Raw genomic sequence first — 14,804 nt, forward strand, 5'->3', positions numbered from 1 at the left:
CTTTATTTAGCTTTGCATGGATGTCTTCGTCTTTCTTTAGCCCTCTGAAAAAAGGAAGAAGGCCCACTAATTTAAAAAAGCCTAATGAACCAGCAGTACTACAATGAATATAACTTCAACAGAATTTTTCATTTAATTATGTTGAATACAAAACATTAAAATTGTGAATAAGCCAGTGGTGGTGTACTGTAAAGAAACAAAACACAAGATATGTATATAATCCATTGTTTCAGAATATTTATTCTCCATAGGCAACTCTTTTCCCAATAGAAAATATACACGTTATTTCTAACACAAAAGCACCAAAAATATGTCATGCACAGCACTGTCAGTTTGTTCAAATTACAAAGCAGAAAACACAGTTTGTGTGTCTATGACAAAAATACCGTACAGTGAAATACAGTTTTAACTGGTCACAAAGACTGAGTATCTCAATGGAAAGTCTCATGATTTCAATACTTAGTGCACTGAACATAGTTTTTAATGGCCTGGACTTTGCCAAGTCTGCAAAGTAACTACTGAATCAGTCCAGTTATCCTTGAAGTCCCCAAACAGTTTCTCCCCCGAAAACAATAGCACCTGTCTCTAACAAACAAAATAATAATTACCAATCAATATTGTGAAATAAAGTTTTCAGGTATCAAAGGAAGGGATCATAGTAATTCACTGTGATGTAACAGGGCCATGAGCCAATTTGACCTCTCTGTAATAGTGCTTTAAACAAAAGGTTAATAACAATGCTCTTGTTGTATAAGAGATTAGTTGTGTTATGATTATGGATAAAGACCTAGAGCACGGACCAAGAAATAGTCTTAGAGTATTACATACACAACTGGGACGTGGTGCAACTCTTTCTCCACAAAAAGAAAAAACATTTATCATGAAAGTAAAAATTTACCATGTTTAATAATTCTTTCATGAGTCTTAACTCAAGGGCTTACAATATTAACAGGAAATCTAGAATTTCTAACACTGTGTATGTAAACATTTTGACCAGTTATACCTGACTATACTGTAAGAAGCATTAACTGACATTGATGTGAATTCAATATGCAGGTTTACAGTACAAAAAAGTAATCAATACGATGTAGACCTCTACCAAATTATAGAATATATTTATCTGAAAGAGATTTAGAGAGTAAATGACTTAAGCTGATCAAAAATACAAAGATACCCTACTCGTCCTTAACATGTCTTCTCACATTTTCATCACTGTTCTTAATACTGCTGTTGGCCCTCAATCAGGTCCACTTTGTTTGAAAGTTCATCAAGTGAACACAAGGTCAAGGAAACATAATTCAAAAGTGCAGTTGCAATGTTGACACTGATCATGACACTGGGTATTTATAAAAATGCATCACAATAAATTGACAGAGATTCGAAGTTTAGATTCAGATACAGCTTAAGTAGTTTTCCAAGCAATTTTTGGTGGCACAAAATATAAAGCATATATTTATCTCACAAAATAATTAAACATTTTAAATCTTATATCAAATTCAAACTGGATCCTTCTGAGACATGAAAGCAAAAAGGATATGTTTTCGGCTCAGCTCCTGAATAGTTGACTGTACTTTCTTCTGGAAAACAATCTGAGCTTCACACATGCATGCATCCTGAGTAATTTCACCTCTCATTTCCTCTGAAAGAATGACAGAAATACAAAGTCAAAGCAGTGATGTTTCACCATGTTAAGTCAAAAACATTTGTAATACAATAATATAGAAGAAATTAGGTATAATCATGATTTTTCTTTGGTGAGTGAGTGATAAACATTTTTTAAAAAATCACTTCAGGGTAAATCAGTCATTAAGGGCCTTGTTACTGAGGCCAGCTGTGGTGTCGCTTTGAACAGTACAAATGTTGATAATTGTTTGAGCAAATACCATCATATACATAAAGCACCAATTCACTGAAAAAGGTACGATCGCAATAGACGACAGGCAGATCAATTACATCCATTTTTTGGGGGGTCCCTAACTGGAGCCAAAGTTTTTATTGGGTTCAAAGCATACTTCCATTGCCTCATACAGTCTCTCAATTCTTAAGCCAACAGTGCAGCACGTTATTGCATGTAAACTGTGCTTTAAATGGATGGATCAGTAGAAGTATTGCTTGTTGATGGATACAGAGGTTTCGGTTTCAGTGAACTGCAGACTTCTCCACAACTACAGAATTCAAAAGGACAGACAAATTAAGGTTAACAGATTGCAACCCTAAATCTGTAGACACGTTTAGGCAAAGCCCCCATCAGTGCCATGGGCTGCACCAAACCTGGAGAACTTAAGTGAAGTGCATGGAAATAAATGTTGTGTACATGTGTGAGCATTTAGTATGATATCAATTAATAGCTTTTCAACTGGTAAGGCAATCGAGGATAGAATGTTGCTGTTGAATGAACCCATGAAAAGTAACTTAAATGTCACATTTTTAAAGTGTTTTCAAAAGATTGGTCTGAAATGATTAAATGCTGCTCTTGATTAATTGAGCTAAGTTATTGTAGTGACATGGCTGTACACCTCCAACTTTTCAGACTAACAACTACTTTTCCCTCATTAATGTTTTCAGGTTAGGTTGAGGTGAAATCCAGATATTTTGCCAAACAGGCACGCTTGCTTTTCAGTTTGACAACAAATTGTCTGCCATCGCCTTCTCAGTCAGCTCTCTTAACTCTCTCAACGTTAAAAGTTAAATGTTACTCCTGTTATGCTGCAGCTGTGTTGCTGGCCCCGCTGCTTCATGGAGAAGACACCTACAGTCACAGTGTCTGGCAATGGACTATTGATTTATCAGAAGTAAAATGATGGTAGGGCATTGGCCAAGTAATGTAACTGGTGTAGACCTGACCACAGTGTAATACCAAGTTAACCAACTACCCTGACAAGGCTAGTGCAAGTTATTTGTAAGGAAAAAAGATTTGCACTGTAAAAAATACTAATGTGCATACAGATCTATAGGCTTCTTCTGTTTGTGTTTCTTTTCTCATACAAGACAACTCACAAGTCAACAACTTAAGAGAGTATGGGAACAAATCCCTTCAAAACATGGACAGTCTGGACACTCAGTACAATTATTACCATAATTTATGTTGAAAAAATCCTAATCCTTACGTGAGCATGTTTTCTGGTCTGCATTCAACACATATCCCACTCGGCATTTGCAGTTGTATGAATCACCATTGTTGATACAAATATGCTGGCAGTCATGTCCTTGAGCACATGCATCTGAGCCTGGAATGAGACCATACAGGTGTCTTAGCAGCCACTGTTGCATGATTCTTAAGAGCTAGTATGAACATACCATCTTGTAGTGCTACAACAATGTTTAATGAGAGGAAGAAATTTCTTACGTGAGCATGTTTTCTGATCCATGTTCAACACAAATCCCACTCGACACTTGCAAATGTAAGAGTTGCCATTGTTGACACAGATGTGCTGGCAGTCATGTCCCTGGGCACATGCATCTGAACCTGAACCTGAAAAGAAAAGCTCACACCTCATTGACTTGTACATCATATCAAATGCAATCAGTTGGCCTTTTGCAGAGCTTTTGGTCACAGTTTCCTGTAAAAGCTGCTTATTTGCAAGAGCTGCAGTGTGTGGACAAAACTTCCATACAAGCCTGATTCTCCATTTGTAGCTTCTGGTGCTCTGGTGAACCATGATTTGAAGCTCCAAATGTGGGACTATGTGGAATATCTGAGAAGCTAGATCACAACACAGCCGCCAAATATGCCTACTGAAACAAAGCAGGTGCTTACGTGTGCATGTTTTCTGGTCTGCATTCAATACATATTCCACATGGCACTTGCAAATATATGAATCATCAGTGTTGACACAAATGTGCTGGCAATCATGTCCCTGGGCACATACATCCGATCCTGGAAAAAACGCTTCCACATCTGATTTAACCTAACGCGATCAGTCAAGAAGCTCTTGACCTGTTTTTGTTATTCGTTATTTGTCCAATCGCCTGACTGGATGAATTTCCTCTCACCAGTTCATTAAATCTGTGATCATGTATTCATATGCATCAGTCAGAGTCTGCTTGCAATAAGATTCATGATTCCAAAACCATAACATAACTTATAAGAAGTGATATGAAGTGATACTGACTGCGTAAAAAGTGTCTTATCCCTTTGGAGATATGCGCCAATCAGCCCATCCTTTAAAAAAATATTTTTTATAGTTTCACTGCAGAAAATAACAAATTAAATAGGCATTCTACTACACTGTACAAGAAACGAGGCATCATATATTTTACAAAGGTCCAAGTTCTTACGTGAGCATGTTTTCTGGTCTGGATTCAAGACATATCCCACTCGACACTTGCAGGTGTATGATTCACCATTGCTGACACAAATATGTTGACAGTCATGTCCCTGGGCACATGTATCTGAACCTGAAAAAAAAAAAAAAAACATTTCCGCATCTAAAAGGCTCAATTTACATTAATCAAAGAGTCCTTAGAAAGTCAAACCTCAGACACAAAAATCTTATGGCCTCTTACTTGAGCACGTTTTCTTGTCTTGATTCAAAATAAATCCCACTCGACAAGTGCAAGTGTAGGAGTCACCACTGTTTATACAAATATGCTGGCAATCATGTCCAATGGCACATGGACCAGCACCTGAAAAGAAACACGTCCACAAAAACCCCGACATGTTGTACCCTGGTAAAACTTGGACTTTCAGTCATACATGTTGGCAGTCATGTCCCTCGACACATGTATCCGAACCTGAAAACAGACACTTTCACAGCTAACTTCCTCATCGAACATAGTCTAACACTAGGGCAGTATCTGTTAGGTGATATGTGCAAGTAAGAAAATGCATTGAGCTACCCAACAACATTTCCATGTGGTGGAAAACCTGATACTTTGTACAAGAACATGCATATCAAGCTGACGATATTAAATCTAAAAGAAAAAAAATAAATTCTCGACATTTGCAAAGGCTAAATTTACCATTTTTGATACAAACATGTTGGCAGTCATGCCCCTGGGTGCATGCATGTGATTCTGAAAAGAGAGACTTGCACAGTTTTTATCCCCATCTAAATTCCTCTGTGAAGCTTATGGTTGGCCAAAATTCATTCAAATGTATAAAGACCGTGGTAAAATGCTCAGTGCCTCTTTCTGCATTTAATCAACTATATATAATAAAAACAACAGAGATTGTACCTAACGACAGACAGTATACTAGGACTTGCATATCAAATCCTGTGACAAAGTCCAAGTTCTTACGTGAGCATGTTTTCTGGTCTGTATTCAAGACATATCCCACTCGACACTTGCAGGTGTATGATTCACCATTGCTGACGCAAATATGTTGACAGTCATGTCCCTGAGAACATGTATCTGAACCTGAGAAGAGATATTCACATTGGTAATGGACATGTAACAGACAACACCAATAAATTTACGGATTACGTCATCATGACCATGCACAGCGTACTGTAGCCGCAAGATTCAAAGTCTCCCTACTTCATGCTTTTTCAAAGTAATTTCAAAACTAACTTCCCAACAATTCAGAACAACCTGCAAGAGTTGATGTATGTATGCGCACAGCACAGGGCTTCTTCGTCTGTTACTGTTCAAATTAAACCTTAATTAAATGCCAATACTGCAAGTATTTGTAATGAATCGGCTTTCACTTAAATAACAGACTTAGACGGAAACCGAAGACACTGCACCCTGACATACATATAGAAGTAAAATACAGGTTCTTACGTGAGCAGGTTTTCTGGTCTGCATTCAATATATATCCCTCATGGCACTTACAAATGTATGAATCACCATTTGTGACACAAAAATGCTGGCAGTCATGTTCCTGGTCACATGTATCCGAACCTGAAAAGAGACACTTCCACAGCTAAAACTTAGATCGTCCAGACAGAACTAGCACACATTTTCAATAGCTGTGACCAGGTAAACCAAGTCATGTAGTCAGAGCATGCGACCTCATAAACATGGCAAAATGGTGTGTGTGTCTTTCTATAAAGGAGTGGTCCTTTTACATGCCTTTGTGTTATAAGCCTGGACTGTCTGAGCCTCTGACTGGCCATTGTTTCCTTTACTATTATGTTAGCTGAGGCCACATGCTCCATTCCTCTTTCTGTATCAATCAGATTCCAGAGTCTCTGAGTTTCTCAGTTCAACCGTGCACTTAAACAATTCTTTATCACTCACAATTACAGTGTGTTTTTATGCAGAACACCCGGAAAAACCTAGCAATAAAGCACAGCCGTGTCATTTACCGCTGAAGCATGCATAATGTCATTGGTCATTTCCCTTTTTTGAACACACACAATCAAAATCTTCATAAAGGATAATACTGGCAAGCAAGGCTTGACACATATCCCAAATGACATTTGCCAATGAAAGAATCATCAGTGTTAACACAAATATGCTGGCAGTCATGTCTCTGGACACATACTGTTTATCTAAAGAGACACTTCTATGTGTAACTGACTATTGTTGAACTGAGTAACCATTTGTTGTACCCTACTCAAGGCAGGACCATGACAAGAGTGACTTATCACTGTCTGGCCCTTTATAAATTCAAGTTAAACTGAACACTTGCTTGATACAAGAATAGAGTCTACCTGAAAATTCCAGGTTCTTAGGTGAGCATGTGCTCTGATCTGCATTCAAAACATATCCCATTCGGCATTTGCAGATGTATGAATCATCAGCACTGACACAAATATGCTGGCAATCATGTCCCTGGGAACATGAATCCAAACCTGAAAAAGAAAAAAAAGACTCCCATATCTGACGTGAAGCCCTAACTGAAGTATTATAGTGCCTCAGCAGCTATGATCAGTATATAACAGACGCAAAGTCATGCAAAACACTGGAACCAACCAAAGACAGACAACAATTCTATGAAAAAGTCTTGTTCTTAAATGATTAATTTTTCTAGTTTGCTTTTATCACGTAACCTACAAGCTAGTTGGCCCATCTGCTGTAATCTTTGCCGTGTGTTCAAGTGAAGCTTTTTGGCCAAGATAAAGGCAAATGTGAGCATGATTTCTGGACTGCATTCAACACATATCCCTCTCGACACTTGCAGGTGTAAGAAACACCATTGTTGGTACAAATGTGCTGGCAGTCATGTCCCTAGGCACATGCATTTGAACCTGAAATGAGACACTCCCATATGACTGACATAGTCTGGGGTTTCAAAAACTGATTCAAAGGCAAGTCCTGGAATTACAAGGTATGGCTTTATCTGTGTATACATAAATAAGTATATCTTTTGGAAATGTAAGTCACATTTAAACTTGTGTGTATCATGTGTTTAGATTTGAGTCATGATTTTAAAAAGTAGAATGATTGATGTTGGTCACTAAGAGTTTAAAGTGTGATTTCCTCACAGCCAGCCAACTCTAGACCATGTTGGTATGCTGGCAAAACTACACTAATATTTATGTTGTCTGTAGAACTCTACCACTTGTTCCTTTCACCTAACACAGTATCTACCTGTACCTCTCTCACAGCTTAGTCTGAAACCTCTGGTCTAGAGCTATCAGTTACGGAGGATTTGGTAGACCTTCTGAGTGGCCAAAATTACTTTTAGAATGTGTGTCCCTCATGTCCTGCCCACTTAATTTGTGCTGAATAGTCTCTGCCCTAATCTATTTAGGCAACCCAAAACATGAGCAACAACAGATGGTATGCAGTGTCCCCACAGAACAAAAAAACAAACAATCTCTAAAGGGAGCATCAAAAGCTTATGAACTTGAAATTACACGATTTAAAATTACAATTTCTACCTTAAATAATAGTTTTTGCATTCCATATCAGTGCTTAAGCAAGATTCCACAGTATAACATTTAGCCATGTTCAGCCTTTTTGAGCATTAGTCTCCAGATAGTCAATCATGCAAAAACACACAACATTTTGTGACACTGAGGCATCGTACAAAAACATTAAGACAAAAGATAAAGATTCTTACGTGAGCATGTTTTCTTGTCTGTGTTCAAGACATAGCCGGTGCGACACTTGCAGTCGTATGAGTTTCCATTGTTGACACAAATGTGCTGGCAATTGTGTCCCTGAGCACATGGATCCAAACCTGAAAAGAAACACTCTAATGTCTGATTGGCCTAAGTCCAGTGAAATCAACAATTCTGTGTTATGCCTTTGTGTTAGTAAGATGTAAGTATGTACTGTAGAATTGTGCAATTCGGTATTTCTACAGAGCCATATGCAGATGAGTTTGCTCTCTGTGCTGAACTATCCAACAAAATATTCCATGCAGCTCAGAACATGCAGACACACAATCTGCACTCTGTCATAATAATTGCATGTCTTCAGTAGTGCCACATTGCTGTGGATGGACAGCAGTTGTTCAAAATGAAACAGAGGTGGGTTGAACTCACTTCTTAGGTTCAAGCTGTCATTCAAAAAAACAACTTTTGAATTTGCATGACTGAAGATCAGTCATGATTTTCAGCACAGTGTGCAATAAGATCACCAAGGAGAAACTTGTATTATTAGCGTGGTTAACTTTAGCAGTTACCTTGCTCGATGGTACCAAAGGTTGAAAAGAGAGATTAGTCTATAACTTTTACTCAATTTTTTTCATATTTTTTGAGCTGTCAAAAGGCCGTTATAGGATTATTTAAGATAAAATACTGCAGTGTAACCTCGCAATTACTTTTGCATTACGTTGCCGTAACTTTTTGCATTCCCCTGATGACCATGGCTGTGGTATACTCTCAGCACTGGGCTGAGGTATGTTTGAGGCTACAGCTGGGGCTCTGTTTTGCCTGAACGTAATTATTTCTTTTATATTGTAGTTTCTGGGCTTTCCTCCTCAAAGGTGTCGGTGTGTAGTTTGAGGATAAAAGAATTCTGCAGAGGCAAGGCTGGGTGGAATGATAGAGCAATCTTTATTGAAACTGAATCTTTATCCCTGCGTCCGGATCAGAAGCGGCCGCTTTCTGATATTATCAAATTTATGGAAAAAGCTAAGCCGAAATGCTTTGCCCTCTGACCTATCAGAACTCCTAGCCTTCGATTTTAGGAGACCTACCAAGTGCCACCCTCTCGTTCTTCCTGTGAGGGCCTTTTTAGAGTCCCTTCTCCAGTACACCCACTTCTTCTGATGGGTCCCTTTCCAAATTATACAATAGACTACAAGAGGAGTTTGGCCCGTGTTAGGCATCTTCCACCATTTGGCATGCAGGTCAACTTAGCTAAGCACTTTGTCGTCCGTTACCTTTGGCCCCTCACAGTTGGAAGCCAACCCCTGGACCTTCACTCACACAATGAAAATCAATCAGTAAGTCATGATTGAACCTAACCTAGTAGATCAGAATGTGTTGCCCTCCAGATACCTCAATATCAAAATATACCTCAGAATTTAAAGGACTGCCTCACCACAATCCTCAGCCAGCCTTTCTCCACTGATCAGAGGGAATGCAAAATGTATTGTGAGAGTAAAAAGTATTGCAAGGAACTCCAACAGGACAACAAGACATTTTGCAAGAAAACGCAGAACTTATTGTGAGCGTATGCAAAGTTGTTCAGAAAAATCCCAGCTATGATTTTAAGGGGCCCTGACAATATTTCAAAATGAAACCTTTATTTTGAAACCCTCCTAGTTCATTTTCCAAGTCTTGATATCACCCAAATGTATCATAGCAATAAGCCGTTGGGCTGTATCAAGCAGGCCTGTAGCTTACTGTGTTGTAGCTAAATATGTAAAATAAGTAATTTTTTCGGAAGGCAATAGGAACTTGTTAGGTTGCCTTTGCATTATTTTATAAATAAAATATAATATAAAAACTATTAAGCATTAAAGGTGGTGGTAGGCAGAGCTAGGATAGCTGTTTCCGCCTGTTTTAATTATTTATGCTATGTCAAGTTACTGGCTGCTGCTTCCAGTGTCATTTTGAACATACAGTATAGTACATTAACAGATGAATATGAGAGTGTTATACATCTCCTGATCAAACTGTCTGCAATAAAGAAAACAAGTGTGTTTCCCAAATTATTTCTTCAAATGGGTCTACAGTCTTTCTATTCTGGGATATGTAAAACTAAGATAATCGTGTGAAAATGTGTGAAATCAAAGGCAATATAAGCAATTATTTTTAAAAATCTTTAAATCTTATAGTTTCCACTCAACACAGTTCAGTAGAATTCAGCACAAGCTAATGTAGTTTTTGCTGTGCAAAATGTCTGGCCATTAATGTTCTGTCAGAGATTGCAAAAGCCTAAATTATGGACCTAGGCAGCTTAGCAAGTCTTCAGGTAACTGAGCAGGGCACTCAGCCTAAGGCACAAGGTGCAGCATGAAGTGCAATGAGCAGTGTGATCCCTATGAAGAGTAAGGGCAGCATCATTTTAGGTTTCAACCATTTCAAAATGGTGTGGATTTTAATCTGGATTGGCGGCTCATCCAGTGAGGCTGGTCTTCTTTTTTAAGTTAGTTAGTATATAACTTGTATTTTAGATGACAACTGCTTTAACCATTTGCATGGTAACAGTTAGTGAACAACTTTTTTGTGGGAAATCCAAACACAAGTGCAATAAATCATTATTTTCATTGCCCCTGTTCTCACGACAAGGGAAGAAGACCAGTGACTTTAGAATGGAGATTCCCTCTAAGGTGCTGCCCATTTGATCGCAGGTGAAACTGAAAGGACAGATCTGACGTACCGTTGTTTCCATTACCATCATTTTCATTATTTATTCCGTCTTTTCTGCCATCTAGGCCTAGTCCATTATCATCAATTCCGCCATCTAATGGAATCTCCGAACTCCCATCATCATCATCCTTACCACACAAGGTTTCCCTAAATTTGGAAGTGAGCTTCTCTATGACGCCATAGGTCTCAACATAGAAGACATGCTCATCATGTGGCTGGCTGGCCATGAGGCGGAGGGACATCATATCAGCTCTATCTACTCCCACTGCATAGATCTCGATCCCAGATGCCCGAGCTGCTGCTGATACATCCTCTACCTTATCCTGGGGCCTCCCATCTGTCACTATGATTGCTACTTTGGCAATGTTCATGGAGCTAACCCGGGCTCCAGCCTCAGCAGTGAAAGCTTTCTCCACAGCAGTCTTGATGGCCATGCCTGTCATGGTTCCTGAAGCGAGGGGCTCAATTCGAGCCAGAGCCTGCTTCAGTGCAGATTTGTCAAAATACGTCTTCAGGAGAAACTCAATCTGCACTGTGCTCGCATAATTGACCAGGCCGACTCGCGTGGCGTCTGAGCCAATCTCCAGGCTGTCCACTGTGTCTTGCAGGAACTCCTTGGCCTTCTCAAATTCAGCAGGGCGTACACTGCGGGAGCTGTCTATGATGAAGACCAAGTCAATTGGACGATTTCTGCAGTTGGACCTTGTTGCTGTATGAAACAAAAAGATGCTTTGAATCAAACAAATGTTAATTTACCATGTTTTTTGATTAAAGATACAATACTATAACTCTCAAAAGACTTTAAAGATATCAGTTGAAAAATACAAACAAAAAATTTGAAAATAGCTCCAAGATCATAGGGAGCAACTTATCAACAGAGTAGCCCTATTGACAACTGCTGCTCTTTTTGGGCCTGGTTAGGATCCTTATGTGAGTTTATTTTGTTAATTTATTATGCTAAAAGCTGAGAGCTTGTTATCTTGTAATCACCTCCGTATTGAAATTACAGGGGCTTTCAAACAATCATCATTTGAGGTCTAAGTTAAGCTCCTGCGACAGTTCTGATGGCTGCAGGAGAGCAACTCGAGTCTCGAGCAGGATGCCAGGATGCAAATGGTGCAGCTTTGTGTTGCAGCTGTGAGAGCGGCTGGTGATGGGAGGGCCAATAGCGATAAAACCTGGAATTAGTGCCACCAGCTTTATCAAGGAGGACAGAATAGGCAGAAGGGGAAGCAGTAGAGCAGTGGTTACTTTGGTTTAAGTCAGGCAAAATGAGATGCAACATGACAGGCATGCATACACGGTTATTAGCTTAGTCACACTTTTTGTAAGTGAATATCACAGAAGGGAAAAGAGTATGCACTGCATGCTGGTCTGTTGAGAGAATACTGTATATACAGTATACTGTAAATCATTTCACTGAAATGCACACTTACTGTCGCAGTTATTTTGCATAACTCATGCTGTTCAGCTGTATGCAATGTTCAACTAATTACTTAATACAATTTGATATAATATGTTTATAGAATACATTTGATATTGATATGTCACTTATGACTGTGGAGAATAATAATGTATTTTTCATTTAGCCCCAGCAAGTGCCTCTCCTGTATCAGATGGAGAAAAGAATCCCATTTTTCAAATGTTATCATTTCCCAAAGGTCTTTTAAAATCCCGTAAGGTTTTTCAACAACGCTTACTGCCGTTTGCAAATTCTTGAAAGGATCTTCTTTTGAAAAATCTGTCTATTTGAAAAAGTAATCACTTCCACTTTAGATTAACCATCATTAATACATGGTAAATGTATAGCTAATTAAACTTTAGTTAATTCTATTTCAACATTAATAAATAATGAAATGATTACCTCATTACAACCAGTATAAGAGACAATGAGCTAACAAGTAACATTTCACTGAGATATTGCAACTTGTTTTTAGACATCGCATCTTATTTCAAGAAAGCTTAACCAGGGAATTTTCATTTGTTCCATTGGCAGATTTTTGTTTATTTTTCCTTCTTTTTTTTCTTATTCCAGCACAAAAAACAATGAAATAATTATTTAAAAATAAATAAATAAATAAAAAATAAAAAAACAGAAAAAAGAAGAAAGAAAGTAATGACGTCTGTTCCAATGTGAATAGGAAAAAATAGGCAACTCGGTAAATAAAGGGGACAGTAGGTTAATCTGTTTTGTCTTTTGATTTTGTTAATTTGGTTATATATTTGCCTCAGCATTTTCAGAACGCCTGGAATTACCGTTTAACAACAGACATGGCAGGTTATTCATTGTTAGCTTTGTGACTGGAGTGAAGGCTGTGAAGGCTGTTAACATAAGGGGCATACAGTGTAATGGTGATATAGTCAAGACATTTTCTCACTAAAGTTTACACAACGGCATAAGAGGGTTACTGCGCGCATCCACGGCAGGTGGATGGATTTTGTTAACGAACATTTAAATCACATGACATCTGCCATCCCACCTCCACTGTCCGCTCTCCTTCCGCCTGGCCTCAGGTTGTTTGCACCTGGTCGGGCTCCCTGCGGCTGCTGCTGCTGCTGCTGCGGCTGCGGCTGCTGCTGGAAGCCCCGCGGTGTGTGAACCTCCAGCTGGACCTCTTGAAAAGATTCAGCACTCGGTACCCCATCAGAGGTTTGTTTATTAGATTTGACATTTTCAAAGCGACGAAAGGTCCTCGGAGGGAACTGCGAGGACACTCGTGGGATTAAAGGACTAATAGAGTGAATCTTGCGGTTGCGTGACCCGAATTGCGGAACACTTCCCAGAGTTCCCGATGCTAGGATGCCTATGAAATAGAGCAGTCCCCATGCTGAGGAAGGCATTTTGGCTGCGCACAGTTGTTTCCAGTCCGCCCTTCGGTTCACTACCACAGCTGACTGTGACCTATTTATATAAGCTGGTCCACGGCCCACAAGGCGTGGGGAACATTAGGGTCCAATCCAGAGATACGTGGAGTAAGGAAGGGAAGGAGAGCACAGAGAAAGTGGATATTGGTGGTGTTTTTTAGTCTGAAGTAGAATTTACTTAATTTGCCAAGGATTTTTAGGACTTCATTAACTTTTGAAGCGACTTTCACAATATATATTATTATTATTATGTGTATGTATGTATTTTACTATTTAGGACATTTCACATACAGTAGGCTTCATGAACAATTTCAATTACATATTTATATAAATTCACCTACATAGTCTGTATAAAGTAATATGTATTTATATATGTGTATAATTTACTACAGGCTAATCATTTTTTAAAGAAGATATTAAAGGTACCATATTATACTGTTTTTCATCAATTTCACACAGCTGTCAGTGGTCCAATAGTACTGTATTCGATATGCATTGCCCCACCCCATCCATGGTCCTGAATTTCAGCTGTCTAAAAGTCGCTCTACAGAGCTCTATTCAGAGCAGTCTGTTTCTGTGCCTGCACCTTAGCTAATTAGCTCCATCTGTCAACGCCTACTTGGAGAGCCCTGCCTGCTATGTCACTCTCAGGGAGAGGATGCCCCTTGCATGGGCAGCATGCTCTAATGTTTATGGTAGATGTATGTACATGTATCGCTGTGGCTCACAGAGATTTTTTTCGTTCAACCAAACCAGTTTGACCCAGAATGGGACCCAGAAGGAGAGGCTCCTGAGGAAGTACAGACTCTGTGGCTGCAGCAGGATGTTTCAGAATGGTAAGTGTGTCTGTATAATGTTAGTTTGTTTGTACGTGTTGTTACAGTTACTGCCATGAAGCTAATGGCTAACAGCTAGCGAAAGCTGTGTTTGTCTCCAACTCAGTCTCCAAACTCTTGGACACTGTTCGCATCGTCTCTGTCTCCAGTCTGAACGTTTCCAGACTTTTTACTGTGACAACCAAGCTCCATCGTAATATTATTAACATTAAACTCGCTTCAAACTCCTTTGCATTGCGGACCGAAGCGGAGCTAGCAAGTAAGCCGATTTCCAGCTGACCTCACCATTCGTAGGCAACTGTGAATTCTATTAAACTGCAGCGACACTTTCCGGTGGCTCGGGTGCAGTTGCTGGGTCCAGTATGGTTGGAACTGATCCTTTTACGAGGGTCAGTGACGAGGCAAAGCTAGCTTTGTACTGACCCTCGTTACTGAAGCAGTC

At 39.2% G+C, this 14,804-nt stretch overlaps 1 protein-coding gene across 12 annotated transcripts; it reads right to left on the reverse strand.

The window, feature by feature from the left end:
• Positions 1-229: 229 nt before the first annotated feature.
• LOC119034217 (matrilin-3-like) lies at positions 230-13,552 on the reverse strand. 12 transcript variants are annotated; one of them, XM_037125017.1, is made up of 12 exons: positions 13,142-13,552; positions 10,795-11,370; positions 7,958-8,077; positions 6,603-6,743; positions 5,728-5,847; positions 5,242-5,361; positions 4,507-4,626; positions 4,279-4,398; positions 3,347-3,472; positions 3,108-3,227; positions 1,538-1,639; positions 230-1,271 (listed from the first exon to the last, which is right to left on the reverse strand). In XM_037125017.1, exons 1-12 carry the CDS (start codon positions 13,500-13,502, stop codon positions 1,219-1,221), a joined length of 2,079 nt encoding a protein of 692 aa, XP_036980912.1. In that variant the 5' UTR covers positions 13,503-13,552; the 3' UTR covers positions 230-1,218. The 12 variants fall into 12 exon arrangements, with proteins under 12 accessions (XP_036980912.1, XP_036980910.1, XP_036980909.1 ...); XM_037125015.1 differs by having other exon boundaries at positions 10,687-11,370; XM_037125014.1 differs by having other exon boundaries at positions 10,672-11,370.
• Between the last annotated feature and the right edge of the window lie 1,252 nt (positions 13,553-14,804).

The sequence above is a fragment of the Acanthopagrus latus genome, chromosome 16 (genome assembly GCF_904848185.1).
Source record: "Acanthopagrus latus isolate v.2019 chromosome 16, fAcaLat1.1, whole genome shotgun sequence".
Taxonomy (NCBI): Eukaryota; Metazoa; Chordata; class Actinopteri; order Spariformes; family Sparidae; genus Acanthopagrus; species Acanthopagrus latus.